Here is a 24,695-nt window from a genome sequence, read left to right as displayed (position 1 = left end):
TGAATAAATTGTAATCTGTCCAAACAATGGAATCCTATGTAGTAACTTAAAAGTTAACAGTAATAAGTAACAATTATTATGTGTTTTGCTAAGTGTATTGCATGCATGCTTTTGTATAATCCTTGCAGAAAGTCTGTAAGGTAGGTACTATAATTATTCCCAGTTTACAGATGAGGACCTTGATGCACAGGAAGATAAAGTAATCTGCCCAGGGCCAATCAAGTAGTAAGTGGCAGTATGTGATGGTTAATTTTAGATGTCAACTTGACTGGGCCATGGGATGCTCAGATATTTGGTGGAACATTAAGATCAAAAAGGCTGACCTTCGCCTGAGTAAGAGAGAATTCTTCTTCCCTGATTGCCTTTGAACTGGAATTTTATTTATTTATTTATTTATTTATTTATTTATTTATTTATTTTAAATTACTTGCTTCTGGTCTCAAACTGAAACACTGGCTCTTCCTGGGTCCCAAACCTGCTGGACTTCAGACTAAAACTATACCATCAACTCTTCTGGTTCTCAGGCCTTTGGACTTGGACTGGAACTAAGCCATTGACTTCCCTGGCTCTCCAGCTTGCTGAGACACCCTGACAATCTTGGGACTTGTGAGCCTTCATAATCGAGTGAGCCAACTCCTTATAATAAATCACATATATATATATATATATATATATATATATATATATATATATATATATACATGTGTAGAAATATTGTGAGTTCAGTTCCAGACCACTGCAATAAAGCGAATATTGCAATAACATGAGTCACAAGAAGTTTTTGGTTTTCCAATGTGTATAAAAGTTATGTTTACACTATACTGTAGTCTATTAAGTGCGCAATAGCATTATGTCTAAAAAAAATGTACACAGTTTAATTAAAAAATACTTTATTGCTAAAAAATGCTAACCATCATTTGGCGATGCAGGGTTGCCACAAACCTTCAGTTTGTAAAAAAAAATGCAGTATCTGTGAAGCTCAATAAAGCAAAGAGCAATAAAACAATGTATGCCTGTCTATAGATAGTGGTTAAAAGGGTAAGCTTTGCTCAATGAGAAAAGAACAGTCTCTTCAACAAATGGTGCTGGAAAACCTGGATATCCACATGTAAAAAATGAAGTTGGACCTTTATCTTATGCAACATACAAAAATTAATTCAATGGATTAAAGACCTAAATGTAAGACCCCATACTTATAGAACTAGAAGAAAATATAAGAGAAAGTCTTCATGACACTGGATATGGCAATGATTTCTTGGATATGATGCTAAAAGCACAGTCCACAAAAGCAAAAATAGACAAATGGGACTACATCAAACTTAAAAACTTTTGTTCATCAAAGGACATAATCAATGGAATGAAAAGACAGCCTTGGAATGGAAGAAAATATTTGCAAATCATATATCTTAAAAGAGGTTAATATCCAGAATATATAAAGAATTCCTACAACTCAACAACAAAAAAATCAAATAACCAAATTTTAAAAGGGGCAAAGGACTTAAATAGACATTTCTCCAAAGATGATATACAAATGGCTAACAAGCACAGGAGGAGTGAAATTAAAAAATGATAATGCATTTCATGATTAATCATTGTCTATAGAGTTTAAAATCCTTATTATAAATGCTATATCATCCACTGAGAACATCCTTTCTCTCTGCCCTGCCAGAGTGCTCCTACTCATTCTTTGAAATACAATATCACCTTGCCTGTGGGGCCTTGTACAACTCCTAGGGACATGTTGTACATACCTCTTTTGTAGTACTTTAGCATGAATAGGTCCATATCAATCCACTTCACTTAGTTCTTAGATGCTACAGACTGGCCTGTTCATCTTTGAATCCCAAGTGATGAGCTGGGCACTTGGCACATGGATGCTGGGGTTTGGCTTAAATTAAGTAAACCGATTCAACAAAGCCAAGCTTTGAGAGCTTTTCAGATCTGGTGTTTCTAGAGTTTGGAAGTGGTTCTTTATCAGAAGTTTGCTCCTCTGGTACAGGAGCTTGGGCCCAGATCACAGACCTGGTTTTATGTTTATGTACAAGTGCATTGGCATTTTTAAGACTTGGACTTCATCAAATTGGCACTGGGGAGCTCAAATCTCCACTGAATGTTGCCATATTTTAAAATTTACATCAGAGAAAATGAATGGGGAACACTTATGAAATCTATGACCCAGACCCCTGAGAAGTATGCATATGAGGTATGTGATCATCAGGCATAGAAAGTGATATGATCAGATTCAGGGTATTTTATCAAAGATTACACTTAACTGTTTACTTTATAAAAATTGTCTTGGTTTACAGACACATCTAATAGTTTTCATGGAGAAATCTGACTAAGACAGACTGAAAAGTGGTCTGTCAGTGTGAACTAATGAAAAATTTGGAATAACAGAAAAAAAAAATTAAAAGGCAGTTTTATTTATAGGCCATGTAATAACAGAAAAAAATTTTCTTGTAGGCTCCATGGAGATCTGCTGTGTTAAACGAGAGGATTACTTTGTATTTAACATTTCAATGGCTACTGTATTTGAGAATGCATTTAAGGGGTTTAAAGTGTTTAATAAATAGTTTTCCACCTTAGATGCTTTACATATGGACCCAATCTGGTTCATGTATTTAATTTACATTGTTAATATGCACCATTTAAAATAACTACTGGCTGATGATCTTCAGTTTCTCTGCACCACCTACATTGCACTGACCAGTTAAAACTTCAGTTTGCATTGAGATTTAGGTCAGTAATAGAGAAGCTACTGCATGAACCCTCACTATTTAAAGTGTGGTCCCCAGGCCAGTAGTATCAGCATCACCTGGGAGCTTGTTAGACAAACAGAATCTCAAGCCTCACCCCAGACCTACTGAATCAGAATCTACACTTAATCAAGATCTTCAAGCTATTTATATATGCACATTAAAATTAGAAAACACTAGCTTGCAGCACTCATCTCCAAAGTGGGGTATATTTCCTCCAAAGTGTGTCCAAGAAGATTCCTTGGGAAAGGTAAACAATAATAAGAACTTATTCACCTTTATATACTTGTATAATTTTGATTTTGTGAATTTTAATAATATGTATAATATTGCATAGCAGTACATGAATACAACTTCAAAATAATAAAAGTAAAATAAAATAAAGGCAAATTTTAGCCTAATTTATTCCTTCTTGAAAAAACACAAATTCTGTTTTAATATAGCGTGACTCATGCTGTGAGCTCAGTATTATAACACTACCAGTTTGCTACCTGATTCAAAAATCTGCACTCATCCTTGGGAAGACAGATATGTGTTAAGATATCAGAGTATGACTGTATAATGAGACTAGAAGTAAGGGACTCTTATTAGGTGAGATTGTATGTATTCTTAGAACTAGTGTGTGTTCATTGGAGATATTTTGGAAAGTCTACCTGGGATGATTGGGATAGGATACTTGGTCACTTTTTAAAAATATATATATATTTTTATTGAAGTATAGTTGATTTACAATGTTGTGCCAGTCTCTTGATCACTTTTTTTTTTTTTTTTATTTTTTTATTTTATTTATTTATGGCTGTGTTGGGTCTTCGTTTCTGTGCGAGGGCTTTCTCTAGTTGTGGCAAGTGGGGGCCACTCTTCATCGCGGTGCGCGGGCCTCTCACTATCGCGGCCTCTCTTGTTGCGGAGCACAGGCTCCAGACGCGCAGGCTCAGTAGTTGTGGCTCACGGGCCCATTTGCTCCGCGGCATGTGGGATCTTCCCAGACCAGGGCTCGAACCTGTGTCCCCTGCATTGGCAGGCAGACTCTCAACCACTGCGCCACCAGGGAAGCCCTTGATCACTTTTAAGATCCCTGATGAGTATTCATGCAGGGACAGAATTTAATCCATCCTGATTCCCATTAAGTGCTAATACAATAAATTTGCCAAGGAATGAATATTGTTTATACTAGGATATTCAATGTCATCCAGATGTTAAAGAACACAGTAAGAATATACTTATTAAATAAATAAAAATGAATACAAACTTGTATTACATTCCCTAATTTTAACCAAATATATATTTTGGGTTTCTCTTTGGCACATCTCCTAAGTAGCTCACACCTTAAAAAGCAAAGAAAACAAAACAAAAAACCCAGAACAACCCTTGTTTTTCTATGGCTAATTTTTATGGTTTCATTATAGCTAATGACTTTTCAACACAGGAATCCTCTTGAAGGTAATTATCCAGGCTCTGGATAAGATGTGTGTGGGAAAACTACACTTAACTGTTTTCAGAGGATCCAACAGCTCAGATTCCACTGTCTGGTCCTTGATACCCAGTAGGGAAGTGGAGCACATTAAGAAAGGAAAGGGTGACATTTGCTTTTCCTCCACTCATCCATCCTTCTCTCCCTAGTCCCCAAACCCACACACACGCACACATACACACACACACACACTTGTCTGTTGTGCTTAGAAATAGGGAACACCTTGCTCAGTTTTATTAATCTGCAACTTATCATCCATGATGATAGCTTTGTTCTTTTGAATCTTTAAAAGGCTTCCTTAAAATACAAATTCCCAAGGGGTGGAGGGTTGGGCTCTTCATACCTTAAACTATTAACCACCCACACCAGGATTATCACTTAAGGAGCTTGGGAAGCTAGGACAATACCTGAGGGAAGGGCAGACCCATTAGGGAGCAAAGTAGATACAGGTGAAGAAGGTGGAAAAGTACAAAAGCAGCCCTGCCTCACCTAGCTCTACACCTCTAGATAGTCCTAGGGGGTCACAAGTTGTTGACTCAATATCAGTTATTTTATCTTACATTTGTAGCCCTTGGCAGGTCACAGTGTACTTTCACTCTGCAATTGATTCCATCGTCTTAACCTGTGGGGTGGCCTGGGAGGGAGTGCATTTTATTAACCCTTTTTCTCTTCTTATAACGACATGGATCTCAAATATAATGATATCCAACACACTCATTTCAATGGAAAAAAAGAGAGGTGAGTTGATATTTCCCAAATCTAAAGGCTAACTAGAATCCAGATTTCCTGATGCCTAAACTCTACATTCCACTAACTATTCCTCATAGACTCTTTAGACATCTGCTCAGTGTAAATACAATAATAGGAATATATCCATAGAGAGAATGTTTTTAGAAAGCATATCTGTATATAAGTATAAATACCGCTATTTTGAAACATTGATCTAAAAAAGCTTAGTGAGTACATTTTTGCTAATGACCCCAATTGTCTGTCAAACTTTGTATCATCTGGAACCCAGCCTCTGTTTGGAAGTAAGTGGAAAAAACCCTGGAGCAGTAAGGAAAATAATCACCATGAAGACCATCTACGAATGCTAGAAGATTCACAGAACCACTCTCAGACCCTACCCCAAAATGCAGTGATTTATTTTTGTTCTCTAAATAGGGATAATACTTTAACCAGCTGAGCCATAAATTCCCTAATCCAAGCAAGTGAAATGATTTAAAGGGATGGATGACTGTTAGAGTCACTATTCATTCAACAAATAATTTTAAGTGCCTACTGTGCTCTACTACACTAAAGGAGAAACAAAGATGAAAGTGTTGAGGCAAACACGTAATTACAGTGATGTGATAAGTGCCACACGAAAGGAAGATATAAATTCCTGTCTGATCACAGAATCAGCCATGTACTATTCCGTTTATGAGGGTGAGACAGAGCTTCCTGGAGCAGACTCACTTCCTAGTGAGTCTGGGAGATCTGGTAGGTAAGAAAGAACCTGGTGCCTTCAGGGAACAGATTCATGTGGCTAGAGATGTGACCAGACAGAGAGGTAAGGCCTGGGTCTTGGAGGCTTTGTATGTTAAGGAGTTTAAATGGTATTTCATAAGCAATGGAGAGCCATTGAAGATTTCAAACTAGAATGTGAGGCTGGGATAAGTCTTGAATTCTGAAAGTCCTCTCTGAATATAGTTGTAATGTAGCCTGGAATGAGGACCAGACCCTGGATACCAAGCAGGCAGAGGCTGCAATAATTCAGTCAAGAAATGATAAGTACCTAAACTATAGCAGTAACCCTAGAAATGGAGGGGAAAGAAGTAATTCAAGAGACAGTAAAAGAGCAGACATGGATAGATGTAGTGATCTGGTGGAGGAGGTGGGAAGAAAGGAACAGAAGACGCCAGAGTGAATCCCAGATTTTATATTTGGCCAATGGATGAATGAGGAACACAGAGTGGGGAACAGGTTTACAGTGAAGATAATAGTTTAAATTTTCATATATAGAGTCATAGGTGACTAGGACATTCTGAAGATACCCATTAGGGAAGTGCATCTATCAGCCTAGAGCTCAGGGCACAGGTTCAGAGTGGGACAATCATAGTAGGAAGATGGCAGCTTTGACTAAAAGCAGGAGGCCGAGTAGACAGAAGGTTTAGAGAGCACAAAATTCTGGAGACATTTGTGGACAAACTGTCACACACGCTTCAAGAGTGCCTGACATATTTCCTGTCGAACAGTTTAGGACAATGTGACATAGTTTCTTAATCCCTGCCGTCCCTCTTGCCTCCCACAACATTCTACAAAGAATAGGCTGCTGATATTTTAAAGTGGAAGTCATGTTATATCATTCCTTGCTTCTCAGAATCAAATTCAAATGATTTGGCACAGACCAATAAAGCTCTACCTGTGATCTGGTCCCTGCCTATCTCTCTGACAGGATCTCCTTTCACATGACCCCTAGAGTGTGTAACACTGTGATCCAGCCGCTGTGCTCCTCCCTCAGGGCCTTTGTACTTGCTGTTCCCTATGGCTGGAATGCTCTTTTCTAGGTCTTGCAGGCTGGCTCCCTTGAACTGTTCAAATCTCTCTTCTGAATGTCACTTCTTCAGAGACCTTCCTTGACCAATCTAATCCCCACCTCTACCCATTCCCCATTCTCAATTCAATCACCCTGTTATTGTCTTTATAGCATTGACCATTATCTGAATGTATTTTGTTTATTTACTATCTACTGTATTGGAAATGGTGAGGTACAAAGGTAAATTTCCACATTTATTATTTTTAAGGCAAACTGGAAAGGTGGGATGGAATCATATAGCTAAAGGTCTTGAATTCTCATTGAGGGGTTTTAATTTGCTAGTTTCCAAGGAGCTACAAAAATGTTTGAAGGAACACAACATTTTAATCAACTATACTATGATAAAATTAAATTTAAAAATTTGTCGCTAAAAAAAAGTTTGAAGTAGATCAGTAACCTTGTCAAATGTGTTAAAAATGTTTCATTAAGGGCTTCCCTGGTGGTGCAGTGGTTAAGAATCCACCTGCCAATGCAGGGGACATGGGTTTGAGCTCTGGTCCGGGAAGATCTCACATGCCGCGGAGCAACTAAGCCCATGTGCCACAACTACTGAGCCTGCGCTCTAGAGCCTGCGAGCCACAACTACTGAGCCTGCATGCCACAACTACGGAAGCCTGCATGCCTAGAGCCCGTGCGGCTCTAGAGAAGAGAAGCCACCAAAGCGAGAAGCCCGCGCACCGCAGGGAAGAGTAGCCCCCACTTGCTGCAACTAGAGAGAGCCCGTGCGCAGCAACGAAGACCCAATGCAGCCAAAAATAATAAATAAATAAATTTATTAAAAAAAAGAATTTGAAAAAGAATATATATATGTATAACTGAATCACTTTGCTGTACACCTGAAACTAATACAACATTGTTAATCAACTATACTCCAATATAAAATATTTTTTTTAATGTTTGGTTAAAATATGATAGAATATAATCACTCCATAATATTCTGACCCTATACAGTACCCACTTACTGAGACACTATTCACTTTAACTGGTTTAACTACATAGAAAATTTGTAAATAAATGAACTGAATGACAAGATTATAAAAAACTCTACACATAATACCTGAAATTAATTTAATGACTTTAGTTTTGTAATAGAGTTGTACAGGTGGTCCCAGTCTATTTTTTTAATCTAGTTTCCTCTTCATTTCAGTGTGGGAGGCATGCAAAATCAGATGTCATGTAATTTTAACATGAGGACCAAACTGTACTAAGGCTGACTCTTCTACACACTCAGTAATGCTGTTCTGTCCATAGTTTTAAGCCAAACCACTGGTGGACCCAGCTGTGGTATAACCAGACTTTGGCTAATGGGAGTGCTTTAAAGATGGGGTGATACTGAGCTCTTTCAGTAAGGCTGGGAATGGAAAGGTCCTTGGACCTTTCAATTTAATTCCATTAAAAATGGTATCAGATTCAGATTTTGGGACACCCAAATGAATGACACATTTCTTTCCTTTAAGGAGGATGAAATCTAATCATTTAGCTGTAAGTATGCAGTACAATTAAGTGAATTGGGTAATTTTGTATAAAGACCAACAGACTATTTTCCCCAAATGACTCCTCTTATATTTGCAAGCCTATGAAATGTTTGTGGATTTTTGTTTTTCTTTTCTTTACTCTTCTCTGCTTTCCCAGGGATAAATAACTTTTTCAACATAAGGTATGTATAAATATAAAGTTTATTTAGCATAGTGTTTAGAAAAATAAGTTCACATCATTTCAGAAAACAAATAAAACACTTAATTGTCCAGGCATAAACCCCTATTACAGTACAACATACATACTTTAGATCTCTTTGGTTGGGTAATTAAGCACAGAAATGTTCTGGGACATGCTCTGTGTGCCATCACCTAACAGTGCAGTATAGACTCTGTTACCCCACCCCATGATATACATTCTGTATAGATTTTCTCTTTGTGTAAGGCACAGTAAAACCATATTGAGTATATAACTGGTTGCCTCTAAACATACAGTACATGCAACAAAAGAATAAAAAATTTTTGAGAACCCTGAAAGCCAAAAGAGTCACATGCTATACAATTTTGAGTAATAAAATGTGTGGTGGTAATAAGAAATTAACATAAAATGTATCAGTTAGATACAAAATAACTGTTACTCTATTATCTAAGCTCTAAGAAGACTTTGAAACATCTTCTATAAAATGTAATTCTTTTCCCCACAGTTTTCCTGAATTATTTATATTTTTATGATGAGATGATCTGTCAAAAACATTTTAAAGAATGAAGAACTTCTGGTTATGTACTAATGCACACTTGTCTAACATGTAGTAGGGCAGGCTGCAATATCTACCCAATTATCCAGCTTTTAACATGCAAGACGCAAGGGCATATACAGGGAGATTTAAGGTCAGTGTGCAATTCAACTATGAATTTTATCTATGGCTATAACATCTACCTGCCTTTCGTAACACAAGAAAGGCACTGAAATGTGTATAATTCAGTCTTTTCTTTACCATGAATATGCGTGAGCTATAAAGCAGTACAACACAGGTGCTTTTGCTTGACTGAGGAACAAATGCACCTTCTCTTTAAACAACAGGCTGTCCTTTACTGGATGTAACTAAGAGCTATATATCAATTCTGACTGATAGAGTGCATAGATAGGCTCACACAGCCAGCAGCAGGGGTTGGGGTTTGCAGGGAGTTATTTATCCCTATTCTGATTCCTCTTTTGGGATCATTAGAGGGTCATTTGCAGCGTCTTCAAGCATTGGTTTACGTAAGAGGGAAATTCTGACAAGGGTTCTGAGTCTGGCCCTTGGTACTGCAAAAAAACATTTGCAATTCTGTGCAAGGAGATCATGGGGTTTATCTTATTTCATTCCCATATATATGGGCTACATATCAACTGGCCCTTATTTTACTGAAAGAACAGAAAAGAACAAGTTCTTTATAATGTGCATTGATTCTTACCTGGTATATATTGTATAGCTACCTGGAGTAATTGTAGGGGTATAATTACATCATGTTGGAGTATGAATAGGTTTCCTAAGTAAGTCTTAAGTTTTGTGCTATCTTTTCTCTTTCTTAAGGAAGAAAAGAGGAAGAACTGTGAATAAAAGAGAGGCTTATATTTTTGGAAGACACAAAACTTTTCCTGTTATATATATGTATATATAACATATATAACTTTTTAAACCTTCCCATCTTTCTTATTGGATGGGTATTTTAAAATAATTAACAAACTCTTGATATTTGCAGCAATCAAGTGGAAAACATCATTTTCATGTAAACTGCACTATAGACCCATGTAATTAATCTCAGTAACATGATCAGCACACACCCAAAGAAACAAACAAGCTGTATAAGTAGTGGTGGAGTGGAAGAGAACTCTAAAAAACCTGATGTTGTAAAACAAAACAAAACAAAAAAACACGTAATTTCAGCAGTTTAGGAACTTTCGCTAATTCCATAAAAAAATGGGATCTAAGTTCTTTATCAAAATGATGGGGGAGAAAAAAAATGATGGGGGAGGAATTCTTCAAAGGGCTCTTCACCTATGCCTGCAAGTTCCATTTGCAGTAAGAACAAAAGTTAAATCCTCTATGACCCTTATTCAACATGCTGGGCTGATGGGCATGTAGACACTTACAATGGACCCTTTGTTCCGATCTTAAAGAAAGCAAGATGTGGTGACATCTTCATGTTCAACAACTTTCTGTCATCTCTGAAGAGATCATTTTCTCACTTTTCTTGCTTTTCAGAGACCAGAGACTTTACTCACTACATAAATGTATTTGTATTATTACATCTTCTGTTCAGGGTCCTGATAAAAACTGTAACCACAGCTCACAACATTATCAAACAAGCTTCTTACGGAAACCCCGATTTACTTTTAAAGAAGAGGTGATAATATAGTGCAAACAACAGTCATATGTCATAATGTAACAATTGAGTTAAAACATTTAGAACTAAGTTTCAACAGGACATAATTCATCTCAATAGAAGTTACATATTCTTTCTTTCCTTTAAAATGGTTGTTTTCATAGCCTCCAGAATTGGTTTTACATGGTAGTCTATAACTGTTACTTCTTTGTAATGAAAAGTATCAACAATAATTAATTGTTCAACCACTTGCATCATAAACATTAACTCTAATAATATAAGTGAAACTTAAGTTCTTCAGATTTAGAGCAATTCTGTGAAATTAACCCTGTTGGATAGTAGAAAGGAGTCATCAGTGCTTCTGTTGACACTTCTGTACCTTAGTAAGAGTAATAAAAAGGCCACAAGGTAAAAAGGCACATAGAATTCTGTAGAAAATATATTTAAATGAATCAGAGAGTTGCTAAATAAAGAACAAGGATGTGAAAAAAAGTACCAAAATTCCAATATTGGGAGTTAGATTTCTTGTTTCAGTGTTATTAATATTGACCTTAATAGACTCCTGATAAAAATCATTACTTTTAAAATCCTACAAAAAGTAAAACTTTGTTGGAAATAACTGTTCACTTCCTGTTCAAACAATAAAAATAAATTAAACAGTACGAAAACATTTTTCTTTTCAGTTCATAGTGTCTGAAGTATAAGAGAAACATATACAGCATAAATAAAATTCACTGTAATTACCCAAATTCTTGCTTATAGGACTAATATATTTACACTCATACTGAAGTTTGTTTCAGAGTTTTTAGTGGAGTTACAAACTTTCTCAGCCACAGTGAACTATTAGCAATCACATTTGGAAATGTATAGAGACAAGCCAAGACTTTCACAAAAATGCTGAAAAACAGAAATGCATATATTCAAAAATATACCCTTAGAATAGTGTAGAGTACCTTTTATGCTTCTTAACCTTACCAATGCCCGTGGAGTAAAAGTAAACAAAAAGAATTGTATTGTTTCTAACGCTCTGTAGTGATATTTAATTTTCTACCTTAAGTGTATACATTTTTAATTTAGAAAACTATTTATCAAGTTCCATTTGATCTTAGAATTATGTTAAGTCAACCAAATGATACACTTTGACTTCTTGATATATTTCATCTTGTTCCTCTGTCTCCATCTATTTAAAAGAGAACACATGTGAACAAAAAGGCTGCAGTAATGCAGTTCTACTCCTGCATATTTAACTGTGATCTTCATGCAGATTAATCCAAAGTCTTTTGAATGCATTTACTTGCAAAACTAATGTTTCCCTTCAAATGGGAAAATCCTTTATGTCCTCAGGTCTTCATGAAAAGATTTGCCTGCTGATGCCAGGAAAAAAAAAAAAAGAAATTAAGTTTACAAGTCTTGCATCTCTTCATCCAATTGGACAGTCTGGAGCTTGGCAAGCTCTTTTTTGTCTGTTTCCAGGTCTTCACAGACAGTCTCAACCATGCCCTCTAAGACATACTTGGATTTGGAGTCCAGCATCATTAAGTTGCTTGTTGCTTTGCTCTCAGAATTTGTTAAGAAATTCTCTTTTATGTTAGCTACTGATTGCATAACCAAATGATGTTCTCTGACAAAATCCTGGTGTACTGTAGGGGAGGGGTGACTCACCTGGGCTTCAGCTGTGGGAACTATTTCCCCAAGGGCAGCCTGGGTCATGGGTACTGATAATAGATCTTGACCAGTAATAAGGGAGCAGTTCTGAAGAGTTGCATAGTTAGTGTTGCTGACAGATGTCACAGTAGATTTGCTTGCCACAGGTGCAGACATTGGCTGGCTATCAACAATGTCAGGGTTTAGCTCAGTGGGGTTTAGTAGGGTAGGGGGAGTCAGGGAAAAATTGTGAGTTGGGGATACATTAACTAAGGAGGAGGACAGTGGGTGGAGGCCACTTCCCGAGATACTTTCAGAAGACAGGTTTGCATTTACTTGTGCATTCTGATTGACAGGCATCAACTGAGAAAACACCAGGCTCCTCTCCACGCCCTCCTGTTTAACAGATCCTATAGTCTGGCCTGAATTAGGAACAGTGTATACCACTGCACTGGGAGCAAGAGAGCTCAAGAAAACCTTTCCTTGCTGGACTGTGGCGGACTCACTTGTAAATGTGCTCCCATCTGAAGTGCTTGAATTTACTGAAATATTACCTAAAAAAAAAAAAAAAAGTACAGATTATCATTGATGGGGCTGATAAGGAAAGAAAAAAGTTACTTTTTTACACACATGATTTTTCTCAGGTTCCGTAGAATCACCTTGAGCACTTAAAACTACAGATTTCAAGGCTCCGCTCCTGAGAATCTATCTGACTCAGTAAGTCCCAGAACAGGTGTATTTTTAACTCCTTGAGTAATTCTGGTGATGAAGCGGGAGCGAGAACTACTGGCTTAGAAATTAAATGGAAAAAAAATTTTTGTTTCTAAGTTCTAATTTCAGTCAAGTTTCTGGTTCAGTATTACTGAGACTTGATATCTCTCAATTAGTTGATAGTTATTGCTCGCTCTGCCAGTTAGAACTAGAAAACACAAATGCGAAAGAGAATGCCTTTGTTCAGGGCAAGCTCAGTAACTGACATAAAATATAAACGGAAATGCAGAAAATACCACATAAATGAGTTACCCTGGGGCTTACAGTTAACCATATAAACCTGTACAGACAAGTTGCAAAGTTTCACCAAACTAACCATAATGTCAAGTCAACAAAACATTCAATAGTTTTTTTTTTTTCCTTTTGTTGTGCTAGTTCTGAATTTTCAGTGTTGTAGTGACAGGAAGAATTAATGATAATAATGAAATGTGCTTTTAAAATACAGATTAACATAAAGAGCTAGAGCTAATGCTTCTGTAAAAGGTTTGTATCTTTTGAGACTCTCATTATAATGTTCTACAGAGACCAGAAGTAGAAAAAGAAATATAAGTAGAAAGCTGAGTTGTTTAAATCAGCTAAGTCAGACAATGCAGATGAATTAGACCCCCTTCCCCTAACTCACACCATCAAATAAAACCTTTTTCTTTCTGAGTCTTTTCCTAGGCACAGTGAAATAATGGCAATTATCTTGCCAGTAAAGGAAAGGTGGACATGGGGGAGTTTTGTGACAGAATAATTCAAGTAGGGTGTTTACCCTGATCTTGAATTAGATGTTCAGTAAACTCTTCATTATTTTGAGAAAACAGCCTAATGTTAAAGGTAATTCACCTAAAACATTTCCCTCCTTGAATTAATAGAATAATTGTGATTATGTTGCCACCTGTATCGATAAATGTATGTCACAGGGCTGTTTATATGTCTTCCAAACATTTTTAAGCACCTTAAATGCAAAGGAATGGCTTTAAACAAACAAAAAATGAAAACACTTTATTTGAACTTAAGAAAAACATTTCTACATATGTTTGAGCTCTTCTCTAACGTAAATCTTTGTTCCAGGTCAAACAAACTAAAAAGGCTTTAAAATTCTTGTTGACTACTAAACTGTAGCAAAAGACATCTGAAATAGATGGTTACTTTGTTGTGTGTATGCGTTTGTGAAACTGTTTGCCAGTGTATTTGTGAATAAAATGATTCATTATTTTTTGATAGGGCTATATATAACATAATAGGTGTGACATTTTCCCAAACTGCTACAGAATATAAATAAAATAATATTTCTAAATGTGTAGATATTATAAAATACATAGATGAAGGGGGAAAAGCAGATGTGATCTAAAACTTGATATTTAAGTATAGCTGCAACTGAATTATAAATTGAACAATAATTTCAAAATCAGTTAAAAAAAACCCAGTTGAGAAATGATAAAGGTACAAAGTATAATTTTATAATGATGCTTAAAAAAAACCCTTATTTACTCAGATTATAAAGTGAGTAAAAGATGTAGAGATTCTGCTTTTCTATATAAGTTTCGACTATAGAAAGATAATCTACCTTGTCTAGCCATTTTTAAGAAGGGCTTGGTATCTGTTTTGAGAAAGGCTGAATCCCCAAATGCTTTACTGAGAACTGCAATACACAGTTACTCTAAGGGAACGTTGTTTCCTGGGCCATCTGGTTAAACTTATGTCTTCAACTCACCCAGACAAGTCTAAGGATTGACAGCTCTGTCATTTGATCTTAGCTACTTTAACTGAAAATGCTGTTCTTATTCATATTAAATGCCCCATTTTAAGAATTAGCTATTAGTTTGTAATAATTTTCTATGGTAGCACTTTTTTAGATTATGTGTGAGAAGTATTCCTGCTTTTCTCCTCCCCCAATGTACATACTATGCTTTTTGCTCAAATTTGTTGTCTTTAAAATGTTACCTACTATCTGGAAATTTCCTAAAGAGAGAAAAAGGGTTAGGTCCACATTAAAGTATTGTAAACTAAGCACTTTGGCTTTCCCTGTGGTTTTCCTATTTTTGCCCTGTGTTGGATAGTGACTAAGCTTAATCCTTTCCATAGCCTGGAACAATGAAGAAATAAATAGCATGCTGCAGGACTGTTGTGTGTTACTATACTACCATTTTACCTAAAGAGAAACAAATGAACAGAATGGAATTTACTGCACAACAATTCTTCCATTAATGCCTCAAACTGAAGTAGACCATAGTTGTGGAAACAAGAGTTGTGTATAAATTGAGTTTTTTTTTTTTTGGATAAAACCATTTTACAGGAAGCTGATCTTTAAGGCAAACAGTTACTTATTTTGTTTTGGTAAAAATTTGGACTTTCAGATTTGCTTCCAGGGAGGCAAATATGCACTAACATCTCCCACTCTTGAATTCAAGCAGCTCTGCAACCTCCACTGCCACTCTAACCATTCCTGTTTCTATAGAGAAACAATAACCAGAGCCATCCAGATTTGCTTAAAGTCATTGAAGAACTGGCATATCGGTCTCAGGTTTCCCAAATTTCAGATCAGTGCTTCCTTTAGCAGATGCCTTAGTAAAGCCACCAACATATAAAATAAGGCTTACAGTTACCTCCATAAATAAACCCACACATTTAGGGGGCAAGTATACATGCACAGCAACAGCCAATCACATACTCCTCTGTTTTCCCTTTAGGTCTGTTAGTCTTACTTATAGGAGGAACATGAATCAAACGCAAATGACCCAGTCTCTTTAGCTCGCTCTTCTAAAACTCCTTTTGGTCAAATAAATAATTCTTAGGTGAAGTCTACACATTCTTACCAACTGCTTGACTTATTTTGTGTTCTAGCAATATTATTAATTTTTAATCTTAAAATGTCAAGCAGTGGGTTATTTTGTAAGCACCGATTGACTTAGCATATTTCTATAATTGTAGAACTGGCAGGACTCGCTGCGAACTGTATTTTTCCATTTAGTTGTTGGAAAAATAAAAGCCCACCCCCATGAAGCCAGGGAACCAAGCAAGCTGGATATTACATGGATGTTGTGAAGAAAGAGAAACACATCAAGACTATTCTGCAGCTGTGGCAGCCAGTGAGGTACCTGAACAGTAACAGCAATCTATAGCTCTCACCAAATGCGTCATTTACAGCAGCTGGCTAAAACATTCACTGGTGCATTACGGTACCAAACCAGACTTTTACCTTGTGAAGCTGCCACTGAAACAGGAGGCAGCTGCAGTGGAGAGAATCCAATGCTCCCATTAAGGAACTGACTGCTCGCTCCGGAATTGGGGATCTGGACGATGCCATACTGGTTAATTTGCACTGGTGTGGTAAAAGTCACTACAGAACCTCCATCCTGGGAAGCCACTGTTTGAATACCTTCTCTTTTCACCTCAGTGCTGGGTATCAGCCCTGGGAATGACACAGGAGCACTGGGGCTGTAGGAGGTGGTGGCTGCTGAGTTAGCTGAAGAACTCTGGAGAACTTTGAATTCCTTCACATCCTGGGAGGTAGACCCCAGTATGTCAGTCATGGATATACCATTGCTCACAATGTTTGATGCCATTTTTGGTGGGTTCAATGACACTGTCTGTGTATTTCCCACACTTAATCCATTAAGGATAACTCCATTGGGTCCCTGAATGAAAGAATTACCATTAAGGAAGACAGGTGAAGTACTGGCAGGTACCAAACTTCCATTCAACAAAACTCCAGAAGAGCTTAATGATATTTTAGCATTTCCAATTTGTTGCATATATACTGGCTCCATGTGACTGGAAAGGCTGAGGTTGGTGACACCATCGGATGAACTAGAGAGTGGATGAGGAGACAAATCTTCATGACCCTTGCTGGATTCATCTTCAGTGCTAGGATTGCCATCCGACTCACTGTACAGAGGAGGAAATCAAGACATTCAGAAAGTCATGGGAATGACAATCTACATAGTGCCAATTGTTTGGAAAACCAGCCTCTAATCCCATTAAAGATAGTGTTTAAGGAAAGCACAGCAGGAAGTCTTCTAGTCTTGTTTTAGCTATGAGGCCTTTCAGCAGATTCTGACCAGGGCATCTGGGAAGAGGAACTCTCATGTCTCAATAACCTGTACTAATAATAAGTTCAGAGAAAGTCCAGAGGTCTAAAAGATATAAATTCAGCTAATAGGATTTACAGGAGAATTGTCTACACGTTTTTATAGCATTGAAGTTATTTATTACTGTTAAATATGCTGCTACCTATACCACAGAAAAAAAACTCATTAAAGGGTTGGTCAGTCATTTCTGTTTAGGAACTCTTTCCCTTCCCCTCAAACCAATTCAGGTTAGTGTGATTTTGGAGGTAAATGAAACTGTCAAAGGAGCAGGAGGTGGGAAGTACTCAGTTTTGTCTGCCAGTTAGTTAACAAGAGATCATTTTCTCACCTGCTCCCAAACTTCTACTCCACCAGACTGACAACTATCTCATTCAACAAAGTGGCTGTCTTGTTGTAGGAAAGGCACTTTCAACCCAAGAACTGTTATGTGCAGTCGCCTTTGAATCCAAAGAAAGCCATAGGGGCCTATTTAACAAACACCATCCAGTGCCCTGGTGAGGTGGAAGGGAAAGGGTGTGGGTCACTCGGTGGCCTTGTACTTATCAGACCCCTTCCCCAGCACCCTCAGTCCTTCTGTTCCAAACAAGACTGTGTTCCTCAGCTCTCCGATTTGGGGGTAAATACCAAATCTGGGGAGGGGTAGTGGTGGGTGTTTCCCATTTGGTCTGAGGCTGGGCCGGGGGAGAAAGGATGGTGGGACAGAGGCAGTTTGGAGCGCGGCGGGACTTGGCCCAGCATAAGATCCGACATCCCTGCAGTGCCCCGAGGTCGGTTCGCTTTCATGCCGAGGGGAGGGGATTACCCCGGCTTTGGACTGCGGGGCCAGGAGCGCAGAAGGCGCTTTGATTTACGAGCTGAGGCTGAGCCGCCGTCGCCGTCTGCGAGGGTGACTCACCGGGGATGCGGGTGGGAGGTAGATCCGGAAAGGGGCCTCAACCAGGCAACTGGGCTGGGAGCGGGTGTGTGTCTTGGGGGGGGGGGGAGGCGAAGCAGGCTGTGTGTGGCTGGGGAGACGCGGGGAACGCGCCCGGCCAGGGAGTGGAGGCTCCAGGGCAGCTGGCCTGCGCGCCGCGCCCGCTCCCCACCCCCCTACCCCCTGCTCATCGGATTCCGTCGCCGACAGGATCCGCTGCCTCAAGCAGGCACGGGGACAGGTGGCGTGGAGTTACCAAGGCGCCTCCTCTGGGTCGCGCCCCCGCAAGTCTGCGGAGGGGTGCACGCAGGTCGCAGTGCGCGTTTTGTTTTGGTTACCGCGAGGCCGGGTTCGGGCACGGAGCCTCCCTCCTGCCTTGGGCGAGAAACGGGCAGGAGCGGCCCGCGGCGGGCTCTGGAACGCGCCGGGTGATCACCTTCTCCCCGCCGGGCCGGGCTCCCCGGCTCCCAGATTCCCCCCCTCAGCAGAACCTTCGAGCTGCTTTTGGATTCCTTCTCTCCTTTCCCCGCAGGGCTGGCGACACCATCCCTTTCGGCGACCTTCTCTTTACTTTGTCCAACAATACACACAGACACAGACCAGGTGTCTGACTCAGGAGGACGTACAAAAGAGCAGGAAAACCCGGTATTTTCTACCGGTTGGGAAAAAATACCTGGCAGTCAAAAAGTTCAAACCCGCCAGGGTGGGCGCTCAAAGAGGTGCGGAGTGGATAGCGCCCCCAGTCCTTCCCTGCTGTCCGCCTGGTGCCAGCCTGCCCCCAACCCCAATCACCACACCGGGAAGGAGCCCCGCAGGGTTCAGGGGCCGGGGAAGCCGCCCTCTAGCCCCACCACCCCGGCGGCGCTGAAATTCGATCCGAAGGAGTTCAGAATCAGGTTTCAAAACACCGCAGAGCCGAGCCGCACCAACACCCCACAGTTGCCGCGGCCGCGAAGGGAACCACAGCGGGCAGGGTGAATGATTAACTCTGTCATATAAAACCTCGACGTCCCCAGACCCCCTTCTGCGCTTCCAGACCCCACCAACTTTCTTCTCCCTCCGGAGCGGCCACGGCCACCTCCAGCGCCTGCCTGGGGCAGCCGAACCCTGGGGGTCCGGGAGCGCGTGCGCGCGTCGGGCAGGCGTGACCCCGTGGAGGTGCAGACCCCGGCGGGCGCTGGCAACCTCCGTGGGCATTGGGCGGCAGCGAGAACTGCCTTTCCGGCGTCTACACACGATCCTTCGCCCGGCCAGAACCGGGGAGAGAGTGGCAACTTCAAAGCCAGAGGGATGGGGGTGGGAAACCGGGCAGCAGTGACCAGCCGAGGTGGGGGCGGGGACTGAGACCTAGGCGGGCGACCAGAAACTTCTGGGGGGAGGTGGGGGGAGGGTAAGGAGCAAGGTTCCCCCGCCCCTCGCCGCCGCCGCCCCCCCTCCCCCAGCCGGGGAGAGAGGTGGGGGGCGGGGAGAGGTGGGCAGCCGGACCAGGCTGGTGGGGAAGGTAAGCGCCATGTTTGCGAGCACTTGGAGGAAAAGAAAGCTGGGAAGGGGGTTGGGGAGAGGAAGGGGGAGGAGGAGGAAAGTTGGCGCTCACCTTTTGGACTGGGTCTCAGAGGGGTTCCGATCGCGCTGCCGGCGGTTCTTGAACCAGTTGCTGACCTGGGTGAGGGAGAGGCCGGTGATCTTGGCCAGGTGCCGCTTCTCGGCCGGCGAAGGGTAGCGATTCTGCTTGTAGAGCTCCTTGAGCGCGTTGCGCGACTTCTCCTTGAAACAATACACCGTCTCCTCGCCGTCCCAGATGGTGCGGGGCAGGGGGAATTTCCTGCGCAGCCGGTACTTGTCCACGGCGCCCAGCGGCCGGCCGCGGGCTCGCTCGGCCTCGGTGTAGCGCGCCTTGTACCAGAGCTGCTGCAGCAGCGGGTGGTTGGCCGACTCGAAGCTGTGGCTCTCGAGGATGCTGTAGAGCTCAGGGTAGATGCCCTGGTGGAAGGCCACCAGCGCCCGCGCCTTCAGCAGGCTCTCGTTGCCACGTAGCAGGTCGCTCTGGGGCAGGGACCACAGGAACCGGGCCAGGCGGTCCAGGTTGCCCCCCTGCTGCAGCGCCTCGCACACGCAGGCGACATGGTCGGGCGAGAAGGCCAGTGGGGTCTGCGCGGCGGCGGCGGCGGCGGCGGCGGCGGCGGCCGCGGCGTGGTGGTGCCTGCCCAGAAGTTCCGAGTGGAGTTGTACCTGATCCGCCGCCGCTCCGGCCGTCGCCGCCGCAGCCACTGCCCCTTCCTCTCCGCTCACCCTGGCGGCGGTGGCCGCGGCGTCCCCCGGCTCCAGGGGGAAAGGGGCTGGAGCCGGGGGGCTCAGCCCCGCCGCCGCGCCCCCCGCCACTTCTCGGGGCGCCTCCTGCCCTTCCGAGGCGCTTTCCATCCCATTCTCCTGCTTGATGTCCGCCGCACTTGCAATCTGCCCGGTGGGGGAGGAAGAGGACATTTTTTTGTTGTTTATTTTCCTCCCTCCCTCACTCCCTCGCACTCTTTTCCTCTTTCTTTTCCCCTCTCTTACTCCTCCTTCTTCGTGTCCCTCCCCCCTCCCCCCCTCCGGAAAGCCCACTCCCTCCCTCCCGGTTTCGGCTGGATCTGGCCGATCAGGTTTCCCCCCGGCCACGCAGTCACCATTAAGATAGCTGCTAGAGCAAAGTAGTGTAAAAGGATAGCTGCTTTCTGCTGTTCCCCCAACGTGACTCCTCCGGTTGCTGCATACTATATGGCACTGGCGGCCCGGCCGGCCCGGCCGCGCCACCTCATTGGCTATTTCACATTCAGAGGGAGGAGGAGACACCGTTTCTATCCCTGTCGATCACCCGCCTCCCACTCCACCCCTTGCCGTTCCCTCTCCCCCTGACCCCCAGGCACCTATACCTGAAGGGAAACACCGACATTCTTTTCAGGCCCTGCTCCTGGGGGGGAACATGCCTAATGTGGCCTGAAAACTGGACAACAGACTCTTTCAAAGACAGTCCCTACGATTCCAGTGGGAACATTAATTATGTGGCCTTAAGGTCCGGATGCGAAACTCTTAACAAAGAGACCACCCTCAGCATCTAGATGACAAAATTTCAGAGGACAATTCAGAAGCTTCCCTGGTATCTCTCTACTGCCCTTCACCCCCCTTTCAGATGTCTTCATTAAGGATTTTTATTCAAAAGGGTCAAGAATAAAATGGCACTAGGGAATGCTCCAAGGGGGAAGCACTCACAGTAAATTAAAATTCCAAAGGCGGGGGGAATGCTTGAAAACGGTATAAATAGCCCACTGAGAACACAAAAACAAGAAGCCTTCAAAAAAATGTGTTTAACCTTAAGTCACTTGGCGGGCTGGCAACCCAACTGAGTTGAACGTGTTACAACTGAACGTACAGAATGTTTTACCATATGTTTATCCTGGGTCGGTAGGGTGGAAGAGATCTAACTTTTGGATTATAATAACAGCATGGAAATGTAAGCCTCTATATGAACATTTTTAATATAAGTGTATGAACAGTTTTTTGGAGATGATATTCCTGGTAGAAACCACCTCTGTGTGCAGGTGTCTTGGAGGAGATCTTTGCGAGATCAGCAGCCATTTCCACAGCATAAACAGATGGGAGACTGCCCTCTGCTTTGAGGTGAAGTGCCCGTGGGGGTGGAGTCTGCTGCTTTCTGCAGCTGTGTCTCTTTCCTTCATGGTTTGCATGAGGTCTTCACTCAAAAAAAGATGAACCCATCTCTGCTTCTCTGACGACTGTGGGTCAGTTGGGTCTACCTGCTGGTACTCCTTCTTAAAAATCCAACATTTTAATGACATCATCCTAACCTTTACTTCTGGGTGGCTTTGTATTGTTTCTGCTCCCCAATTACCCATAAATGCTTACTTCAGCATATTGTAAAGCAGCTGTCTAGGTCACCTGCTATCGTGATCAGCTTGATGAGCTTTTCCTTCTTTGTGGACAGGATGCATTTTTATTTCTGGTCAACGACCAAGGTGTCATTTGAGTTTGGACTTAACTTGCTTTTGTACTACCCTAATGAAGCCAGCCAGCACTGACATCTCTGGTAGATTCAAAATTTATAATTATGGAAAAGACCACACATTTCTACCCCATTGGAAATATCTAGTTAGGTATTGGACTTCTGGACCATATCTGAGATTCATAACTTCCTTGACTTTTAAAAAATATGCTCTTTATTTTAGAATAATTTTGACTTACAATACAGTCTTAAAAAGAGTACAGAGTTCCCACCTACTCTTTACCTAATTTCCCATAATGTTAACACCTTATATTATAATGATACTTTGTCCAAACAAATTAACATTGGCGCAATGCTATTAACTAAACTCCAGACCTCTTTTTGGACTCACCAGTTTTTTCGCTAATATCTGTCTTCTGTTTCTCCATCCAATCCAGGATACCATGTTCCATTTAGTTCCTTGAATTTTTAAAGTTTGTTTATCAGAGCAAAGTAGACAGGAGGTAGTGTGGTTTAGTGGAAAGGATGTGGATTTGGAGATCAGCTAGCTAGATGTAGGTTTAATCCTAGCTCTGCCATTTATTAGCTACTTGACTATAAAAAGTGGACAGGATTGTTGTGAGGATTAAATGAGATAAGATGTGCCAAAAAGCACCTGGCACATAATTAATCTTTGTTAAATGTTTCTTATCTTCCTCCTGATAGTGCAAAGTAGGAAACTTTTCAGTTATATATACCTAATGAAAATTTATTTGGCTATATTATAGGGCTTTCCAAGTTCAGGTCATAGGAGTCTTCTTCAGGTTTATTTTCAATCAAATATAGTGCATTGACTTGGAAAACCATGTATTGGGTTTCTGCATGTCTTCTGTATATTTGCCTCCAGAGTACCAAGTTCAACAGATTATATAGAAGCAGCAGTGGCCTTTTATGATATCTGTAGCCTGTGGCTACACTGGTGTTCTGTAGCTCCAGGAGGAGATTCCTATAGGACCAGAAGTGAAATCCAACACCAGGCTCCGGATTCCTTTAGCTGGCTGAGCCTCAGAGCTCATTCTGGCAGCATTTCAAAGTGGACTGGAAACCCTTGACTCAAACATGGTCAGTTACATTCGAACAGAACACCAGACTTGAGGGTGTGTGGAGTCAATCTCACAGTACTTGTTTTGCCAAATGACTTGGAAAATTGATGAATACTTGATTCTACTTCCTATGTCTGCCATGCTGTGAACATTGAGTCTGCTGTGCTGATATGTAGTCTAAAGCTGTGCTTTGATTTGGGAAGACAGAGTTGAGGTTGGGATTGTGTAAGAGTGAAAACTAAGCTGCTTGTTTCTGTATCTTTTCCTTCCTGCCTGAAGGTAATGATGAGCAATATAGAAATATAGAAATCTTTTGCCATTTTAGTGTAGTGAAGAAAATCTTGTTCAGCACAAAATGTTGCACTTCTGGCTTGAATATATTTAATGGTGTTGCCATCAAGAATGGAGATTTCCTTTTTAAAGGCTGACTTTGGCTGTCTGGAAGATAGTGGGAAGGCTATATATCTGTATCTTGGTCAGTTATTTCTACCACAGAAAGCTTATGTGGTGGTAATATTAAGGAAGTTAGGTTCTAAAGTAGTTTCCCAGGTAGAGGAGGTGTTCCATTGTTATTTAGTGACCAACAGTTGATGATATGTAATCAGCATTTCTGAAGGATCATTCATTTGCCAAGTATTTATTGAGTCCTGATTAAGTACATGGTATTGCATTACATACTGAAGGATAGAAAGATGAATATATTGGGGTCTGTGACCCTGAGGAGCTTAAAATCTGGTGGGGGAAGTAAGACATATTTGTAAGTAAATACAATACAGGGTATACGAGTGGTGAGGATAAAGAGACTAATTTTGAGAGGTGGAAGGCAATGGGGGATGGATTTTTAGCTGGGTCTTTAAGGACAAGAATTTTGAGAGTTCAAGGATAGAGTTCATTAGAGGCAGAGGGAACAAAGCATGGAGCCATGAAGGTGTGTGGTTTATTTCTGAATATATTGAGTAATTCAGTGTGTCTGGAGTGTGGGTTTTATGTAGGTGTGTGGTGGGAGATTAGCTTAAAAGGCATGTTGGGTACAAATTATGAGGGACTTCAAATGAAATGCTCATTTTGCTGTGGTGTGGTGGACACAGTGGTCTGTGTATAGTGGCTGTGTTGTACATAATATCATGGCCATATAGTCGACTGGTCCAGGGATGGGCACTGGCCCCAAACCAAAACAGTCAGAGTCCTTTTCTAGGATTTTTCAAACTTTCATGAAGAAAAGAATTAAGACTGGTAGAGGGAGTCTTGGAGGTAATGCTTGGGAGTTCTCAGTGACCAAGCTATCTGCCTGTTGAGGACGCTGATGAGCAGTAGGTGAGAGGGAGGGTGACCTAGTGAGTCACATGGGTGATAGTGGAGGGAAAAGGTCCTGGCAGAGACTAAGTGCCAGGTTCTAGTCTTCTTCCAGGTGTAGCAGCATTTTTGCCTCTTTGAGGTGATATTAGTTTCCCCAGGAGCCAGAAACCCCACTTGAACTGGCCTAGGCAAAAAGATGAAGTTTTTGGATCATGACACCAAACAATGGGAAGAGTAGAATGCAGCTGGTCAGACGTAAAGACCCATTC

The 24,695-nt window shown here is 41.4% G+C and overlaps 1 protein-coding gene and 1 long non-coding RNA gene across 3 annotated transcripts in view; one reads left to right on the top strand and one right to left on the bottom strand.

Moving 5' to 3' along the window:
- Positions 1-2,585, top strand: part of LOC309655385 — a 42,248-nt gene extending 39,663 nt beyond the window's left edge. Inside the window, exon 4 of the long non-coding RNA XR_014260794.1 lies at positions 525-2,585. This is a non-coding gene — a long non-coding RNA (uncharacterized lncRNA). The remainder of the gene's footprint in view (positions 1-524) is intronic.
- A 5,878-nt stretch (positions 2,586-8,463) lies between these two features.
- SIX4 (SIX homeobox 4) lies at positions 8,464-20,818 on the bottom strand. 2 transcript variants are annotated; one of them, XM_082450380.1, is made up of 4 exons: positions 20,715-20,818; positions 19,646-20,505; positions 16,247-16,935; positions 8,464-12,845 (listed from the first exon to the last, which is right to left on the bottom strand). In XM_082450380.1, the coding sequence occupies exons 1-4, from the start codon at positions 20,715-20,717 to the stop codon at positions 12,049-12,051; spliced, it is 2,349 nt and encodes a 782-aa protein (XP_082306506.1). In that variant the 5' UTR covers positions 20,718-20,818; the 3' UTR covers positions 8,464-12,048. The 2 variants fall into 2 exon arrangements, with proteins under 2 accessions (XP_082306506.1, XP_082306505.1); XM_082450379.1 differs by lacking the exon at positions 20,715-20,818 and having other exon boundaries at positions 19,646-20,613.
- Positions 20,819-24,695: the final 3,877 nt, after the last annotated feature.

The sequence above is a fragment of the Balaenoptera physalus genome (assembly GCF_965194825.1).
Source record: "Balaenoptera physalus genome assembly, chromosome: 2".
NCBI classification, from domain to species: domain Eukaryota; kingdom Metazoa; phylum Chordata; class Mammalia; order Artiodactyla; family Balaenopteridae; genus Balaenoptera; species Balaenoptera physalus.
Note: the sequence above shows the minus strand (reverse complement) of the source record. Positions and strands in the feature narration are given on the sequence as shown.